Consider the following 16,008-nt stretch of genomic DNA (forward strand, 5'->3'; position numbering starts at 1 on the left):
ATGTCATACTCGCATACATATACCCATGACTACACTCACACGTCTCTATGTACTTACACACACATATACACTCATGTCATACACGCATACATATATCCATGACTACACTCACACGTCTATGTACTTACACACACATATACACTCATGTCATACTCGCATACATATACCCATGATTACACTCACACGTCTATGTACTTACAAACACATATACACTCATGTCATACTAGCATACATATACCCATGATTACACTCACACGTCTATGTACTTACACACACATATACACTCATGTCTGTCATACTCGCATACATATATCCATGACTACACTCACACGTCTATGTACTTACACACACATGTACACTCATGTCATACTCGCATACATATACCCATGATTACACTCACACGTCTCTATGTACTTACACACACATATACACTCATGTCATACTCGCATACATATACCCATGATTACACTCACACGTCTCTATGTACTTACACACACATATACACTCATGTCATACTAGCATACATATACCCAATACCATAACTACACTCACACGTCTCTATGTACTTACACACACACATTTACCGATGACTACACTTATGTACTTATATACACTGATGACGACACTCACACATGTCTATATGAAAACATACAAACGTACGGATTTACACATGGCTTCACTCACATGTCTATATGTACGCATGCACACATATACACTCATGTCATATACATGTACACATTTACACATAACTACACTCACACATGTCTCTATGTACTTATACACATGTACACATGACTACACTTGTGTACTTATATACACTGATGACTACACTCACCTTTATACATGTGTAAATATGTATACATACATATGTACACACAAGCATATACCCAGGACTACACTCACACACACGTAAACATCACACACATATAGCAGGGAGTAAACACTAATATTTGTATCACTGTACAGTCCGTTAACCACCTCTTATGCTGCAAGAGGCAGCTACACACTGGCACGAATATGTGCCCAACACGGCACATGCAAAGGGATTAACACACAGACTGGCGCACTGCTCTGACACGGAATTCATTTAAAAAGATTCAAAAATATTAAATAAATAATTCTATAAACAAAAGTGACCCGTCTGTGTTTTTTATACAGTATATAGAGAGCGCAAGAGAGACGCATGCACACAACACTCACACACAGATAACATGACACACTCACACACATATAACATGACCTGTACTTATGCACAGACGCACACGACACACTCACACATATACCATGACCTGTACATTTGCACAGACACACACACGCCACACTCACACATATACCATGACCTGTACATATGCACACACACGCCACACTCACACATATAACATGACCTGTACTTATGCACAGACACACACGACACACTCACACATATACCATGACCTGTACATATGCACAGACACACTCACACATATACCGTAACCTGTACATTTGCACAGACACACACACACGCCACACTCACACATATAACATGACATATACTTATGCACACAACACACATAACATGACATGTACTTATGCACAGACACACACACATATACCGTGACCTGTACATATGCACAGACACACACATGCCACACTCACACATATAACATTACATATACTTATGCACACAACACACTCACACATATACTGTGACCTGTACATATGCACAGACACACACGACACACTCACACATATAACATGACATATACTTATGCACAGACACACTCACACATATAACATGACATATACTTATGCACAGACACACACACACGCCACACTCACACATATAACATTACATATACTTATGCACACAACACACTCACACATATACTGTGACCTGTACATATGCACAGACACACACGACACACTCACACATATAACATGACATATACTTATGCACAGACACACACGACACACTCACACATATAACATGACATATACTTATGCACAGACACACACGACACACTCACACATATAACATGACATATACTTATGCACAGACACACACACACGCCACACTCACACATATAACATTACATATACTTATGCACAGACACACACGACACACTCACACATATAACATGACATATACTTATGCACAGACACACACACACGACACACTCACACATATAACATGACATATACTTATGCACAGACACACACGACACACTCACACATATAACATGACATATACTTATGCACAGACACACACAAACGCCACACTCACACATAAAACATGACATATACTTATGCACAGACACACTCACAAAACACATAACATGACATATACTTATGCACACAACACACTCACAAAACACATAACACGACATATACTTATGCACAAAACACACTCACAAAACACATATAACATGACATATACTTATGCACAGACACACACGACACACTCACACATATAACATGACATGTACTTATGCACAGACACTTAATTTAACACACACAAAGTGCTCAGTGATTATTTCCTTCAGCAAAACCAGAATATGAGAGAAATACATTTTCCTTTAGTGCTCCTTCCACCTGCAAAACAAAGATATATCTAAGAGTCTAAATGATCTGGGGAGAGATATGCGCGAGACAGCTGGAGAGACGTGCGAGAGACAGCTGGAGGGAGACGTGCGAGAGACAGCTGGAGGGAGACGTGCGAGAGACAGCTGGAGGGAGACGTGCGAGAGACAGCTGGAGGGAGACGTGCGAGAGACAGCTGGAGGGAGACGTGCGAGAGACAGCTGGAGGGAGACGTGCGAGAGACAGCTGGAGGGAGACGTGCGAGAGACAGCTGGAGGGAGACGTGCGAGAGACAGCTGGAGGGAGACGTGCCAGAGACAGCTGGAGGGAGACGTGCGAGAGACAGCTGGAGAGAGAGAGACGTGCGAGAGACAGCTGGAGAGAGAGAGACGTGCGAGAGACAGCTGGAGAGAGAGAGACGTGCGAGAGACAGCTGGAGAGAGAGAGACGTGCGAGAGACAGCTGGAGAGAGAGAGACGTACGAGAGACAGCTGGAGAGAGAGAGACATGCGAGAGACAGCTGGAGAGAGAGAGACATGCGAGAGACAGCCGGAGAGAGAGACAGCTGGAGAGAGATGTGCAAGAGACATGAGACAGTTGGAGAGAGACGTGCCAGAGAGCTGGAGAGAGACAGCTGGAGAGAGACGTGTGAGAGGGCGCTGGAGAGAGATAGACAGAGCTGGAGAGAGACTACAGGAGGGAAATTTTTACTCACTCAGTTTGTTCCTCTGTTCTCTGTTGCCGACAGCTCAGTTCTTTCTTTATAAGACGGATTAGAAACTAAGGAAAGAGAAATAAAGTGAATAAAACATGATCTGTAACATAACCTATCAATATGAGTGTCACGTGTCATGGGAGTCACACACTGTGGGACCTCTGGCCCTGCCTCATTTAACATGACCCTGGATGTGGTGGGTGACATCACAACTGGGGTACACTGGCCTTGTTAAAAGAGCAATACAAATATATTTCCAACATGGCGCATTCTAATCCTGGTGAGCAGTTCAAAATAGTGCTCATGGTTCAAATACTATAGGGAGAGCTTAGTAGCTAGTCTTGGGTTGACTGAGACACCATAGCTGATTAATCGAGTAAACCTCATCCAAGAGAGTAGTAAGGGGCACTGTAGGCAGATTAAGTTCAGTATGAAGGGACATAACTGGCACCAATGGTTACAAAAGGTGACCTAATTATCTTTCAATTTCTGACATTAAATTTAATTTGGGAGCTTGCACTGGAGACTTTGGTTTGGCTGCTCTATGAACTTAGCCTCTTACAAGCAATATACAGACATATTTCATGATGATCAAAGTATACATTGTATGCTCTGTACAAGAAGCTCGCCATTGTGGCCAAACATAGGAATTTATTTTCCCTATAACTAAGCCAAGCTCTCTATTTAATAGAAACGTTAAACTCTCTGGTTATCCCCTGATCTATTTACATGACTGAAAAACCCTCTAGTAGTTTTCTATTGCATAATGCACAATATACAGAAGCAGAACACTGGTGCATCTTAGACACAGGTGAAATGTGTTAAGAAATTAGATGTGTTAATAAACTAGATCTTTATGATTAAACAGTAGACAAAACCCCCCCATAATTTATGTAAGAACTTACCTGATAAATTAATTTATTTTATAGTGGCAAGAGTCCATGAGCTAGTGACGTATGGGATATACATTCCTACCAGGAGGGGGCAAAGTTTCCCAAACCTCAAAATGCCTATAAATACACCTCCCGCCACACTCATACCTTAGTTTAACGTATAGCCAAGTAGTGAGGTGTAAAAAGGAGTAAAAAAAAAAAAAGCATACAAAAAGGAGGAACTGGAAAAAATAATGTGCTTTTATACAAAAAAATCATAACCATCAAAAAAGGGTGGATCTCATGGACTCTTGCCAGTATAAAAGAAATGCATTTATCAGGTAAGTTCTTACATAAATTATGTTTTCTTTCATGTAATTGGCAAGAGTCCATGAGCTAGTGACGTATGGGATATAATATCCAAGATGTGGAAATCCAGAGTCACTAGAGAGGGATGGATAAAATAAAGACAGCTATTTCTGCTGAAAAAATAAAATCCAAATAATGAATAAGTTTTCTTAAAAAATTGCAAAAAACTCAAATCATAGGCAAAGGAATCAAACTGAGACAGCTGCCTGAAGAACTTGTCTACCGAAGACTACTTCTGAAGAAGCAAATACATCAAAATGGTAAAATTTTGTAAATGTATGCAAAGAAGACCAAGTTGCTGCTTTGCAAATCTGATCAACCGAAGCTTCATTCTTAAAAGCCCAAGAAGTGGCGACTGATCTAGTAGAATGAGCTGTAATTCTTTGAGGTGGAGACTGCCCCACCTCCAAATAAGCCTTGTGAATCAGAAAAGTTTCAACCAAGATGCCAAAGAAATGGCAGAGGCTTTCTGACCTTTCCTGGAACCAGAGAAAATAACAAATAGACTAGAAGTCTTTCTGAAATCCTTAATAGCCTCAAAATAGTATTTCAAAGCTCTTACCACATCCAAAGAATGTAGAGATCTCTCAAGAAAATTCTTAAGATTAGGACACAAGGCAGGAACAACAATTTCCCTACTAATGTTGATAGAATTCATAACCTTAGGAAACATTTTAAACAAAGTCTCTAAAACCACTTAATCTTGATGGAAAATCAGATAAGGAGACTCACAAGAGAGAGCCAACAACTCAGAAACTCTTCTAGCAGAAGAGATAGCCAAAAGAAATAACACTTTCCAAGAAAGTAGCTTAATATCCAAAGAATGCATAGGCTCAAAAGGAGGAGCCTGCAAAATCCTTTAAACCAAATTGAGACTCCAAGAAGGAGAAATAGACTTAATAACAGGCTTGATATGAACCAAAGCCTGAACAAAACTGTGAATATCAGGAAGTTTAGCAATCTTTCTATGAAATAAGACAGAAAGAGCAGAGATTTATCCCCTCAAAGTATTTGCAGACAAACCCTTATCCAAACCATCCTGGAGAAACTGTAAAATCCAAGGAATTCTAAAAGAATGCCAAGAAAAATTATGACAGAAACACCATGAAATATAGGTTTTCCAAATCCGATAATAAATCTTCCTCGAAACAGACTACGAGCCTGTACCATAGTGTCAATCACTAAGTCAGAGAAACCTCTATGACTAAGAACTAAGCGTTCAATTTCCATACCTTCAAATTTAGAGATTTGAGATCCTGATGGAAAAACAGCCCTTGAGACAGAAGGTCTGGCTTTAAAGGAAGTGGCCAAGGTTGACAACTGGACATACAGAAAAGATCCGCATACCAAAACCTGTGAGGCCATGCTGGTGCTATCAGAAAAATATGAGATTGTTCCATTATGATTTTGGAGATCACCCTTGGAAGAAGAACTAGAGGTAGAAAAATGTAAGCAGGTTGGTAAAACCAAGGAACTGCTAAAGCAACCATCTCTGCCAGAGAATCCTTGGATCTGGAAAGCTATCTGGGAAGTTTCTTGTTCAAACAAGAGGCCATCATATCTATTTCTGGAAGACCCCACATATGTACAATCTGATGAAACACATCTGGATGAAGAGACCACTCCTCCGGATGCAAAGTCTGAAGACTGAGATAATCCGCTTCCCAATTGTCTACACCTGGAATATGAATCACAGAAATTAGACAAGAGTTGGACTCCACCCAAGAAAGTATCCGAGATACTTCTTTTATTGCTAAAGAGCTGCGAGTCCCTCCCTGATGATTGACATATGCCACTGTTGTGATATTGTCTGTCTGAAAACGAATGAAAAGTTCTCTCTTTAATAGAGGCCAAGGCTGAAGAGCTCTGAAGATAGCACGGCGTTCTAAAATATTGATTGTTAACCTCACCTTTTGAGGTTTCCAAACCCCTTGTGCTGTCAGAGACCCCCAGACAGCTCCCCAACCTGTAAGACTTGGATCCGTTGATATCACAGTCCAGGAAGGACAAACAAAAGAGGCCCCTTGAACAATCCAGTGATGGTCCAACCACCAAGACAGAGAGAGTTGAATGTTGGGTGTTAAGTATATCAGTTGTGATATCCGAGTATAATCCCTGCACCATTGATTCAGCATGCAAAGCTGCATAGGTCTGATATGAAAACGAGCAAAGGGGATCGCATCTTATGCTGCAGTCATAAGACCTAAAACTTCCATGCATATAGCCACTGAAGGGAACGATCAAGACTGAAGGTTTAGACAAGCTACAACCAATTTCATTCTCCTCTTGTCTGTTAAAGACAGAGTCATGGACACTGAATCTATCTGGAAACCTAAAAAGGTGACCCTTGTTTTGTAAACTGATCCTCCAACCATGCCTTTGAAGAAACCACAATAGGTGTTTTGTGTGAGAATCTGCTAAATTAAAAGACTGAGCTAGTACCAAGATATCGTCCAAATAAGGAAACACCACAATACCCTGCTCTCTGATTACAGATAAAAGGGCACCAAGAACCTTCATAAAGATTCTCGGAGCTGTCGCTAGGCCAAATGGAAGAGCGACAAACTGGTAATGCTTGTCTAGAAAAGAGATTCTCAGAAACCAATAGTGGTCTGGATGAATTGGAATATGAAGATAAGCATTCTGTAAGTCTATTGTGGACATAAAATGCCCTTGCTGAACAAAAGGCAGAATAGTCCTTATAGTCACTATCTTGAAATGTGGGACTCTTACAAAAACAATTTAAAAATTTCAGATCCAGAACTGGTCTGAAAGAATTCTCTTTCTTTGAGACAATGAATAGATTTGAATAGAAGCCCGAACTCGGTTCCTGTAGAGGAACTGAAACAATCCCCCCTGAAAGCTCTAGATCTGAAATTTCAGAAAAGCCTGAGCCTTCACAGGATTTGTTGAAACATGAGAAATAAAGAATCTTCCCACGGGAGGTCTTATTCTGAAACCTATTCGATACCCTTGAGACACAATATTCTGAATCCACTGGTTATAAACAGAACCTGACCAAATTTCCTGAAATAATTTCAATCTGCCCTCCACCAGCTGAAGCGGATTGAGGGCTGTACCTTCATGCAGTCTTGGGGGCTAGATTTGGTTTTTTATAAGGCTTAGTTTTATTCCAATTTGAAGATGGTCTCCAATTGGAACCAGAGGCCTTAGGGGAAGGAGTAGTCTTCTGTTCCTTATTCTGACGAAAGGAACAAAAATGATTAGGAGCCTTAAATTTACCCTTAGACTTTTTATCTTGTGGTAAAAAAACTCCCTTCCCCCCCAGTGATAGTGGAAATAATAGAATCCAATTGAGAACCAAATACATTCTTACACTGGAAAAATAGAGATAGTAATCTAGATTTAGACACTATGTTAGCATTCTAAGATTTAAGCCATAAAGCTCTTCTAGCTAAAAAAATTTAAAAACATAGATTTAACATTAATCTTAATAATGTAAAATATAGCATCACAAATGAAATGATTAGCATGTTTAAGCAGAAGAACAATGCTAGTCAAATCAGAATCTTCTACCTGACGAGCTAAACTGTCCAACCAAAAAGTTGAAGCAGCAACCACATCAGCCATAGAAATTGCAGATCTAAGAATATAACCAGAATGTAAATACATTTTTCTGATATAAGATTCAATCTTTCTATCTAAAGGATCCTTAAAAGAAGCACTATGTTCTATAGGGATAGTAGTATGTTTGGCAAGAATGGAAATAGCCCCATCAACTTTAGGGACTTTTTCCCAAAACTCTAAATTAGCCACAGGTAAAGGATATGACTTCTTAAACATAGAAGAAGGATTAAAAGCAGAACCAGACTTAGACCATTCCTTAGTAATCATATCAGAAACAGCATCTGGAATAGGAAAAACCTCAGGAGCAACCTTAGGAGGTTTAAAAACAGAATTTAAATGTTTACTGGCTTTGTTATCAAGAGGACTAGACTCTTCAATACCCAAAGTAACCAAAACTTCCTTCAACAAAGAATATAATCAATCTTAAACAGATAGGAAGATTTGTCAATTTCAGAGTCTGATTCAGGATCCTTTAAACCAAAGAGATCCTCATCAGCAGAGAATATTTCAGTATGCTGTCGGTCAATACAAATTTCATCAGAACTTTGAGAAGTTTTAAAAGACCTTTTAAGTTTATTGAAGGCGGAATAGCAGACATAGAGGCCTAATTAATAAAGGTCTGTTGGACCTGATCCAACAGTGCAGATCAGGTCCAACAGACCTCACTGAATGCAGAGAGCAATACGCTCTCTGTATTCAGCATTGCACCAGCTTGTGAGCTGCTGGTACAAAGCCGCCCCCTGCAGATTCGTGGCCAATCGGCCGTCAGCAGGGGGTGTCAATCAACCTGATCCGTACTTGATTGGGTTGAATTGTGGCGATCTTTAGACCGCTGCTTCGTAACTGCTGTTTCTGGCTAGCCTGCAGGTTTGCCAGAAACACAGGCCCTCAAGCTCCATTCGGAGCTTGATAAATGGGCCTCATAGCCTTTTCTATAGCTGCAGCAATATATTTATTTACATCTGTAGGAATACCAGATACATTAGACATTGAAAGAACAACAGACAATGTATTTGTACTAATAGAAACATTATCAGCATGCAACAGGTTTTCATGACAGATGCCACATAATAGAGCTGAAGAAATATCAGTTAATTTACAACAGACACACTTAGCTTTGGTAGAACTGTGTTCATGCAGCATGGTTTCTACAGCAACATTAGAGGCAGGATCAGAATGAGACATCTTGCAAAATGTAAAAAGAAAAAACATTTAAACAAAATATACAATTTCCTTATATAGCAGTTTCAGGATGGGAAAAAAGGCTTATGCTAAAGTAAGATGCAAAAAAATAAAGTATCATAGCTTTTAAAAATATGACGACAACCAGAAGCATTAAAGGAAGAGGGGTAATATATAAAAAAAATTGGCGCCAAGTATGACGCAAGACGCAAAAGGAAGTGAAAAATTGTTTGGCGCCAAAGCTAACACAAGGAAATGATGCAACTCGCGTCATAACAAGCACGACTTCGCCCCAAAATAACTAACGTCAAGAAAGACGCAGGGTATGAAGAGACTTGCGTCACCATATATGCAACTTTGCCATAAAAAAACATAATTTATGTAAGAACTTACCTGATAAATTCATTTCTTTCATATTAGCAAGAGTCCATGAGCTAGTGACGTATGGGATATACATTCCTACCAGGAGGGGCAAAGTTTCCCAAACCTTAAAATGCCTATAAATACACCCCTCACCACACCCACAATTCAGTTTAACGAATAGCCAAGAAGTGGGGTTATAAGAAAGGAGCGAAAGCATCAAAAATAAGGAATTGGAATAATTGTGCTTTATACAAAAAAATCATAACCACCACAAAAAGGGTGGGCCTCATGGACTCTTGCTAATATGAAAGAAATTAATTTATCAGGTAAGTTCTTACATAAATTATGTTTTCTTTCATGTAATTAGCAAGAGTCTATGAGCTAGTGACGTATGGGATAGCAGATACCCAAGATGTGGAACTTCCACGCAAGAGTCACTAGAGAGGGAGGGATAAAATAAAGACAGCCAATTCCGCTGAAAAATTAATCCACAACCCAAATCAAAAGTTTCAATTTTTATAATGAAAAAAAATGAAATTATAAGCAGAAGAATCAAACTGAAACAGCTGCCTGAAGTACTATTCTACCAAAAACTGCTTCTGAAGAAGAGAAAACATCAAAATGGTAGAATTTAGTAAAAGTATGCAAAGAAGACCAAGTTGTTGCTTTGCAAATCTGATCAACAGAAGCTTCATTCTTAAAAGCCCAGGAAGTAGAAACTGACCTAGTAGAATGAGCCGTAATCCTCTGAGGCGGGGATTAACCCGACTCCAAATAAGCATGATGAATCAAAAGCTTTAACCAAGATGCCAAAGAAATGTCAGAAGCCTTCTGACCTTTCCTAAAACCAGAAAAGGTAACAAATAGACTAGAAGTCTTTCTGAAATCTGAGTAGCTTCAACATAATATTTCAAAACTCTTACCACATCCAAAGAATGTAAGAATCTTTCCAAAGAATTCTTAGGATTAGGACACAAGAAAGGGACAATAATTCCTCTACTAATGTTGTTAGAATTCACAACTTAGATAAAAATTGAAAGGAAGACAGCAAAACCACCTTATCCTGATGAAAAATCAGAAAAACGAGACTCACAAGAAAGAGCAGATAATTCAAAAACTGTTCTAGCTGAATAGATGTCTAAAAGGAACAATACTTTCCATGAAAGTAATTGTAATGTCCAAAGAAAGCATATGCTCAAACGGAAGAGCCTGTAAAGCCCTCAGAACCAAATTAAGACTCCAAAGAGGAGAAATTGGCTTAATGACAGGCTTGATACGAACCAAAGCCTGAACAAAACAATGAATAACAGAAAGATTAGCAAATTTTTCTATGAAAACAGCACAGAAAAAGCAGAGATTTGTCCTTGCAAGGAACTTGCAGACAAAAACCCCTATCTAAACCATCTTGAAGAAAACTATAAAAACCTAGGAATTCTAAAAGAATGCCAAGAGAATTTATGAAAAGAGCATCAAGACAGAGATGTAAATCTTTCAAACTCGATAATAAATCTTACTAGACACAGATTTACGAGCCTGCAACATAGTATTAATCACTGAGTCAAAGAACGTCTATGACTAAGTACTAAGCGTTAAAACTCCATACCATCAAATTAATAATTTGAGTTCCTGATGGAAAAAATGAATGTTAAGATATAAGGTCTGGCCTTAATGGAAGTGACCAAGATTGGCAACTAAACATCCGAACAAGAACCATATACCAAAACCTGTGCAACCATGCTGGAGCCACCAGCAACACAAAAGATTGCTCCCTGATGATTTTGAAAATAACTCTAAAAAGAAGAACCAGAGGCGAAAAAATATAGGCAGATTGATAACTCCAAGAAAGTGTCAATCCATACACTGCTTCCGCCAGAGAATCCCCGGACCTGAATAGGCCCCTGGGAAGTTCCTTGTTTAGATGAGATGCCATCAGATCTGTTTCTGGAAGCCCACACATCTGAACAATTTGAAAAAACACATCTAGGTAAAAACCATTCTCCCGGATGTAAAGCTTGATTGACAGAGATAATCCGTTTCCCAATTGTCTATACCTGGGAAATGGACTGCAGAAATTAGACAGGAGCTGGATTTAGTCCAAGCAAGTATCCGAGATACTTCTTTCACAGCCTAAGGACTAAGAGTCCCACCCTGATGATTGACATACGCCACAGTTGTGACATTGTCTGTCTGAAAAACAATAAACGTGTCTTTCTTCAAAAAGAAGCCAAAACTGAAGAACTCTGAAAAATGCTCGGAGTTCAAAAATATTGAATGGTAATCTCGCCTCCTGAGATTTCCAAACTCCTTGTGCTGACAAAGATCCCCAGACAGCCTTCCAACCTAAAATACTCGCATCTGTAGTGATCATGGTCCAGGTTGAATGAACCGAAGAGACCCGTAGAACTATATGATGGTGATCTAACCACCAAATCAAAGATAGTTGAACATTGGGATTCAAAGATATAAAAAGTGATATCCTAGAATCCCTGCACCATTAATTCAGTATAAAAAACTGGAAAGGTTTCTTATGAAAATGAGCAAAAGGGAATCGAATCCAATGCTGCAGCCATAATACCAAAAACTTCCATGCATATAGCAACTGAAGGAAATATTAGAGACTGAAGGTTCCGACAAACGGAACCCAATAAAATTGTCACTTGTCTGCTAGAGACAAAGACATTGACACAATCTATCTGGAAAACTAAAAAAGGTGACCCTTGTCTGAGGAATCAAAGAGCTTTTGATAAAAAGATCCTCTAACCATGTCTTGAAGAAACCACAAAAGTTGAATCGTATGAGATTCCAAAGACTGAGCCAGTACCACGAGACCGTCCAAATAAGGAAACACTGAGAACCTTGAAAAGATTCTTAGAGCCGTCGCTAGACCAGAAGGAAAAGCAACAAATTGGTAATGCTTGTAAAAAAAAGAGAATCTCAGAAAATGAAAATAATCTGAATAAAAACAGAAAATGAAGATATGCATTTATTGTATCTATTGTGAACAAATAATGCCATTACTGACCAAAAAGGCAGAATAGACCATATAAACTTCATTCTAAAAGATGGTACACTTATATGACAATTCAAAAAGGTTTTCTATCTTTGAAATAATGAATAGTTTTGAATAAAACCCCCAAATCCTGTTCCTAAAAAGGAACTGGTATAAATACCCCAGAAAACTCCAGGTCTGAGCAGCGCCTTGAGCCCCAACGGGTGACCAGCCACGCTTCACAAGTACCCAATACATATAGGACTGAAACACACTTCAGGAAAGTGTGAGCCTTACTGGAATAGCTGGAATATGTTAGAGAGAGAAAAAAATACTTCTCACAGTCGGTTTTACTCTGAATCCTATTCTGTATCCAAATCTAAGAAGTTTGGACTGAATTGAACCAAACAAATTTATTAAGAAAGTCTTAACCTGCCCCTTACCAGCTAAGCTGGAATAAGAGCTGCACCTAAATGCAAATTTGGGGAGCTGACTTTGATTTTAAAAATGGCTTAAATTGAATGAAGAAAACTTCCAATTATAAACATGTTACTTGGGGAAGAATTTAGAATTCCATTCCTTAGTAAGAAAAAAAGCTTAATATTTAGCCTTAGAACTCAATCTTGCAGCCCAGAGTAACAGTTGAAGAATTGAATCCAATTGTGAACCAAATAATTGATTACTTTGGAAAAAAAGAAATATGGAATTTAGAAATCAAATTAGCATTCCAAGATTGAAATCATAAAGTTCTTCTAGCTAAAATAGCTAAAGACATAGATTAAACCTCATTTGCGAAAATATTAAAAAAAAAATGACGACACAAATGAAATTATTAGCATGTAGATCAACTTAACAATGCTAAACAAATCATAATCCGATACTTGTTGCACTAAAGTATCCAACCAAAAAGCTGAAGCAGTTGCAACATCAGCCAAATAAATTACAGGTCTAAGAAAAGTACCTGAAAATAAATAATTTTCCTTAAATAAGATACAAGTTTCCCAAGGAAAAAAATAAATACTATTTGCTATAGGAATAGTAGTATGTTTAGCAAGAGTAGAGATAGCCCCATTAACTTGGGGGATCTTTCCTCAAAACTTAAAACTAACTGCCGGCAAAGGATACAATTAAAAACCTTAAAGAAGGAATAAAAGAAATTCCCGGCCTATTCCATTCCCTAGTATCAGGAACTGGAAAAAAAGCTCTGAAGAAACCACAGAAGGTTAATAAGCAGAATTTAAATGTTAGCTAGTCTTAATCAAAAGAACTAGTTACTTCAATATCCAAAATAAACAACACCTTTTTAACAAAAAACGAATGTACTCTATTTAAAAATAAAAAAGTAGATTTGTTAGTGTCAATATCTGATGAAGAATATTCTGAATGAGAAAATACACCACCAGAGAAGGATAAATCAGTATGTTGTTGGTCATTTGAAACTTCATCAACTAAATGAGAAGTTTAAAAAAGACCTAAACATTTATTAGAAGGCGGAATAGCAGACAAAGCCTTATACTAGAATCAGAAAAATATTCTTATAAATTCCTAAATATATCTTGTACATAAGATGTAAAAAGAATAGCAATATATAAAGCATAAATACTAATGGACTCTGCATGTAAACGTTTATCATGATAACTTATTACAAACCACAGCTAAATATAAAGATTCATAACATTAAAATAAATTAACTTAGCTTTGGTAGGACTGATATCAGTCATCAGGAATCCCTCAGTATTTTCTGATACAGGAACAGCTTTTGAAATATCTTGCAATATGTAATAGAAAAAAAAAACATATAAAGCAAAATTATCAAATTCCTTAAATGACAGTTTCAGGAATGGGAAAAAATGCAAAACAAACAAGCCTCTAGCAACCAGAAGCAACAAAAAAAGTGAGACTGAAATAATGTGAAAAAAATGGCGCCAAGTATGACGCCCACATTTTTTGGCGCCAAGTAAGACGCCCACATTATTTGGCGCCAAGTATGACACCCATATTTTTTGGCGCCAAAAATGACGCCCACATTTTTTGGCGCAAAAAAACGTCTGTAACACACATGCGTCAAAAAATGACTCAACCATGTGCAAACTTCCGGCGTCAACTATGGCGCCGGAAATGACGAAATTTTGCGGCAAAAAAGTTCGCGCCAAGAATGACGCAATAAATTGAAGCATTTTCTGCCCCCGCGAGCCTAACAGCCCGCAAGGAAAAAAGTCAATTTGAAAATCTTTGAAGGTAAGAAAAAATATTTATTCATATGCATTTCCCAAAATAATGAAACTGACAGTCTGAAAGAAGGAATACTGATTAACCTGAATCATGGCAAATATAAGTTTAAAACATATATTTAGAACTTTTCATATAAAGTGCCCAACCATAGCTTTGAGTGTCATAAATAGAAATAAGATTTACTTACCCCAAGACACTCATCTACATATAGTAGATAGCCAAACCAGTACTGAAACGAGAATCAGTAGGGGTAATGGTATATAAGAGTATATCGTCGATCTGAAAAGGGAGGTAGGAGAAGAAATCTCTATGACCGATGACAGAGAACCTATGAAATAGATCCCCTAGAGGAAGACCATTGTATTCAAATAGGCAATACTCTCTTCACATCCCTCTGACATTCACTGCACTCTGAGAGGAAAACTGGGCTTCAGCCTGCTGCGAAGCGCATATCAACGTAGAAATCTAGCACAAACTTACTTCACCACCTCCATGGGAGGCAAAGTTTGTAAAACTGATTTGTGGGTGTGGTGAGGGGTGTATTTATAGGCATTTTAAGGTTTGGGAAACTTTGCCCCTCCTGGTAGGAATGTATATCCCATACGTCACTAGCTCATGGACTCTTGTTAATTACATGAAAGAAACAGCATTTTGCGTTCTCGCGAGCCTAGTTTGCCCGCAAAACTTTTTGGTAAACAAAGTCAAATTTAAAGAACTGGAACCCCAAGTAAGAAAAAAATTAAAATAATCTTCCCAAACATAAATTCCATACTGAAACGGATAGTCTGCAAAGAATTGAAATATACATAGACCTGACTCATGGCAAATATAAGCAAACACATATATTTAAAACTTTACAATATAATATAAAGCGCTAAACATACATACATACTTACCAGAAAACACCCATCCACATATAGCAGACAGCCAAACCAGTACAGCAGAGGTAAAGGTATAGGAGTATAATGTCGATCTGAAAAGGGAGGCAGGGGATGAATCCCTGCGACCGATTACAGAGAGCCTCTGAATAGATTTCCCATGGGTGAAACAATAAAATCAATAGGCGATACTCCCTTCACATCCCTCTGACAAACACTGTACTCTAAAAGGAATTGGGCTTCAGAATGCTTAGAAGCGCC

At 38.3% G+C, this 16,008-nt stretch overlaps 1 protein-coding gene across 1 annotated transcript in view; it reads right to left on the minus strand.

Annotated features, from left to right (window-relative positions):
• Positions 1 to 316: 316 nt before the first annotated feature.
• The window catches only part of SLC37A1 (solute carrier family 37 member 1), a 303,425-nt gene continuing 287,733 nt past the window's right edge, over positions 317 to 16,008 (minus strand). Inside the window, exons 20-21 of the mRNA XM_053705706.1 lie at positions 3,275 to 3,339; positions 317 to 2,571 (exon numbers count right to left, since the gene is read on the minus strand). Coding sequence (XP_053561681.1) covers positions 2,556 to 2,571; positions 3,275 to 3,339 — 81 coding nt within the window. The 3' untranslated portion in view covers positions 317 to 2,555. The remainder of the gene's footprint in view (positions 2,572 to 3,274; positions 3,340 to 16,008) is intronic.

The sequence above is a fragment of the Bombina bombina genome, chromosome 3 (genome assembly GCF_027579735.1).
Source record: "Bombina bombina isolate aBomBom1 chromosome 3, aBomBom1.pri, whole genome shotgun sequence".
NCBI classification, from domain to species: Eukaryota; Metazoa; Chordata; class Amphibia; order Anura; family Bombinatoridae; genus Bombina; species Bombina bombina.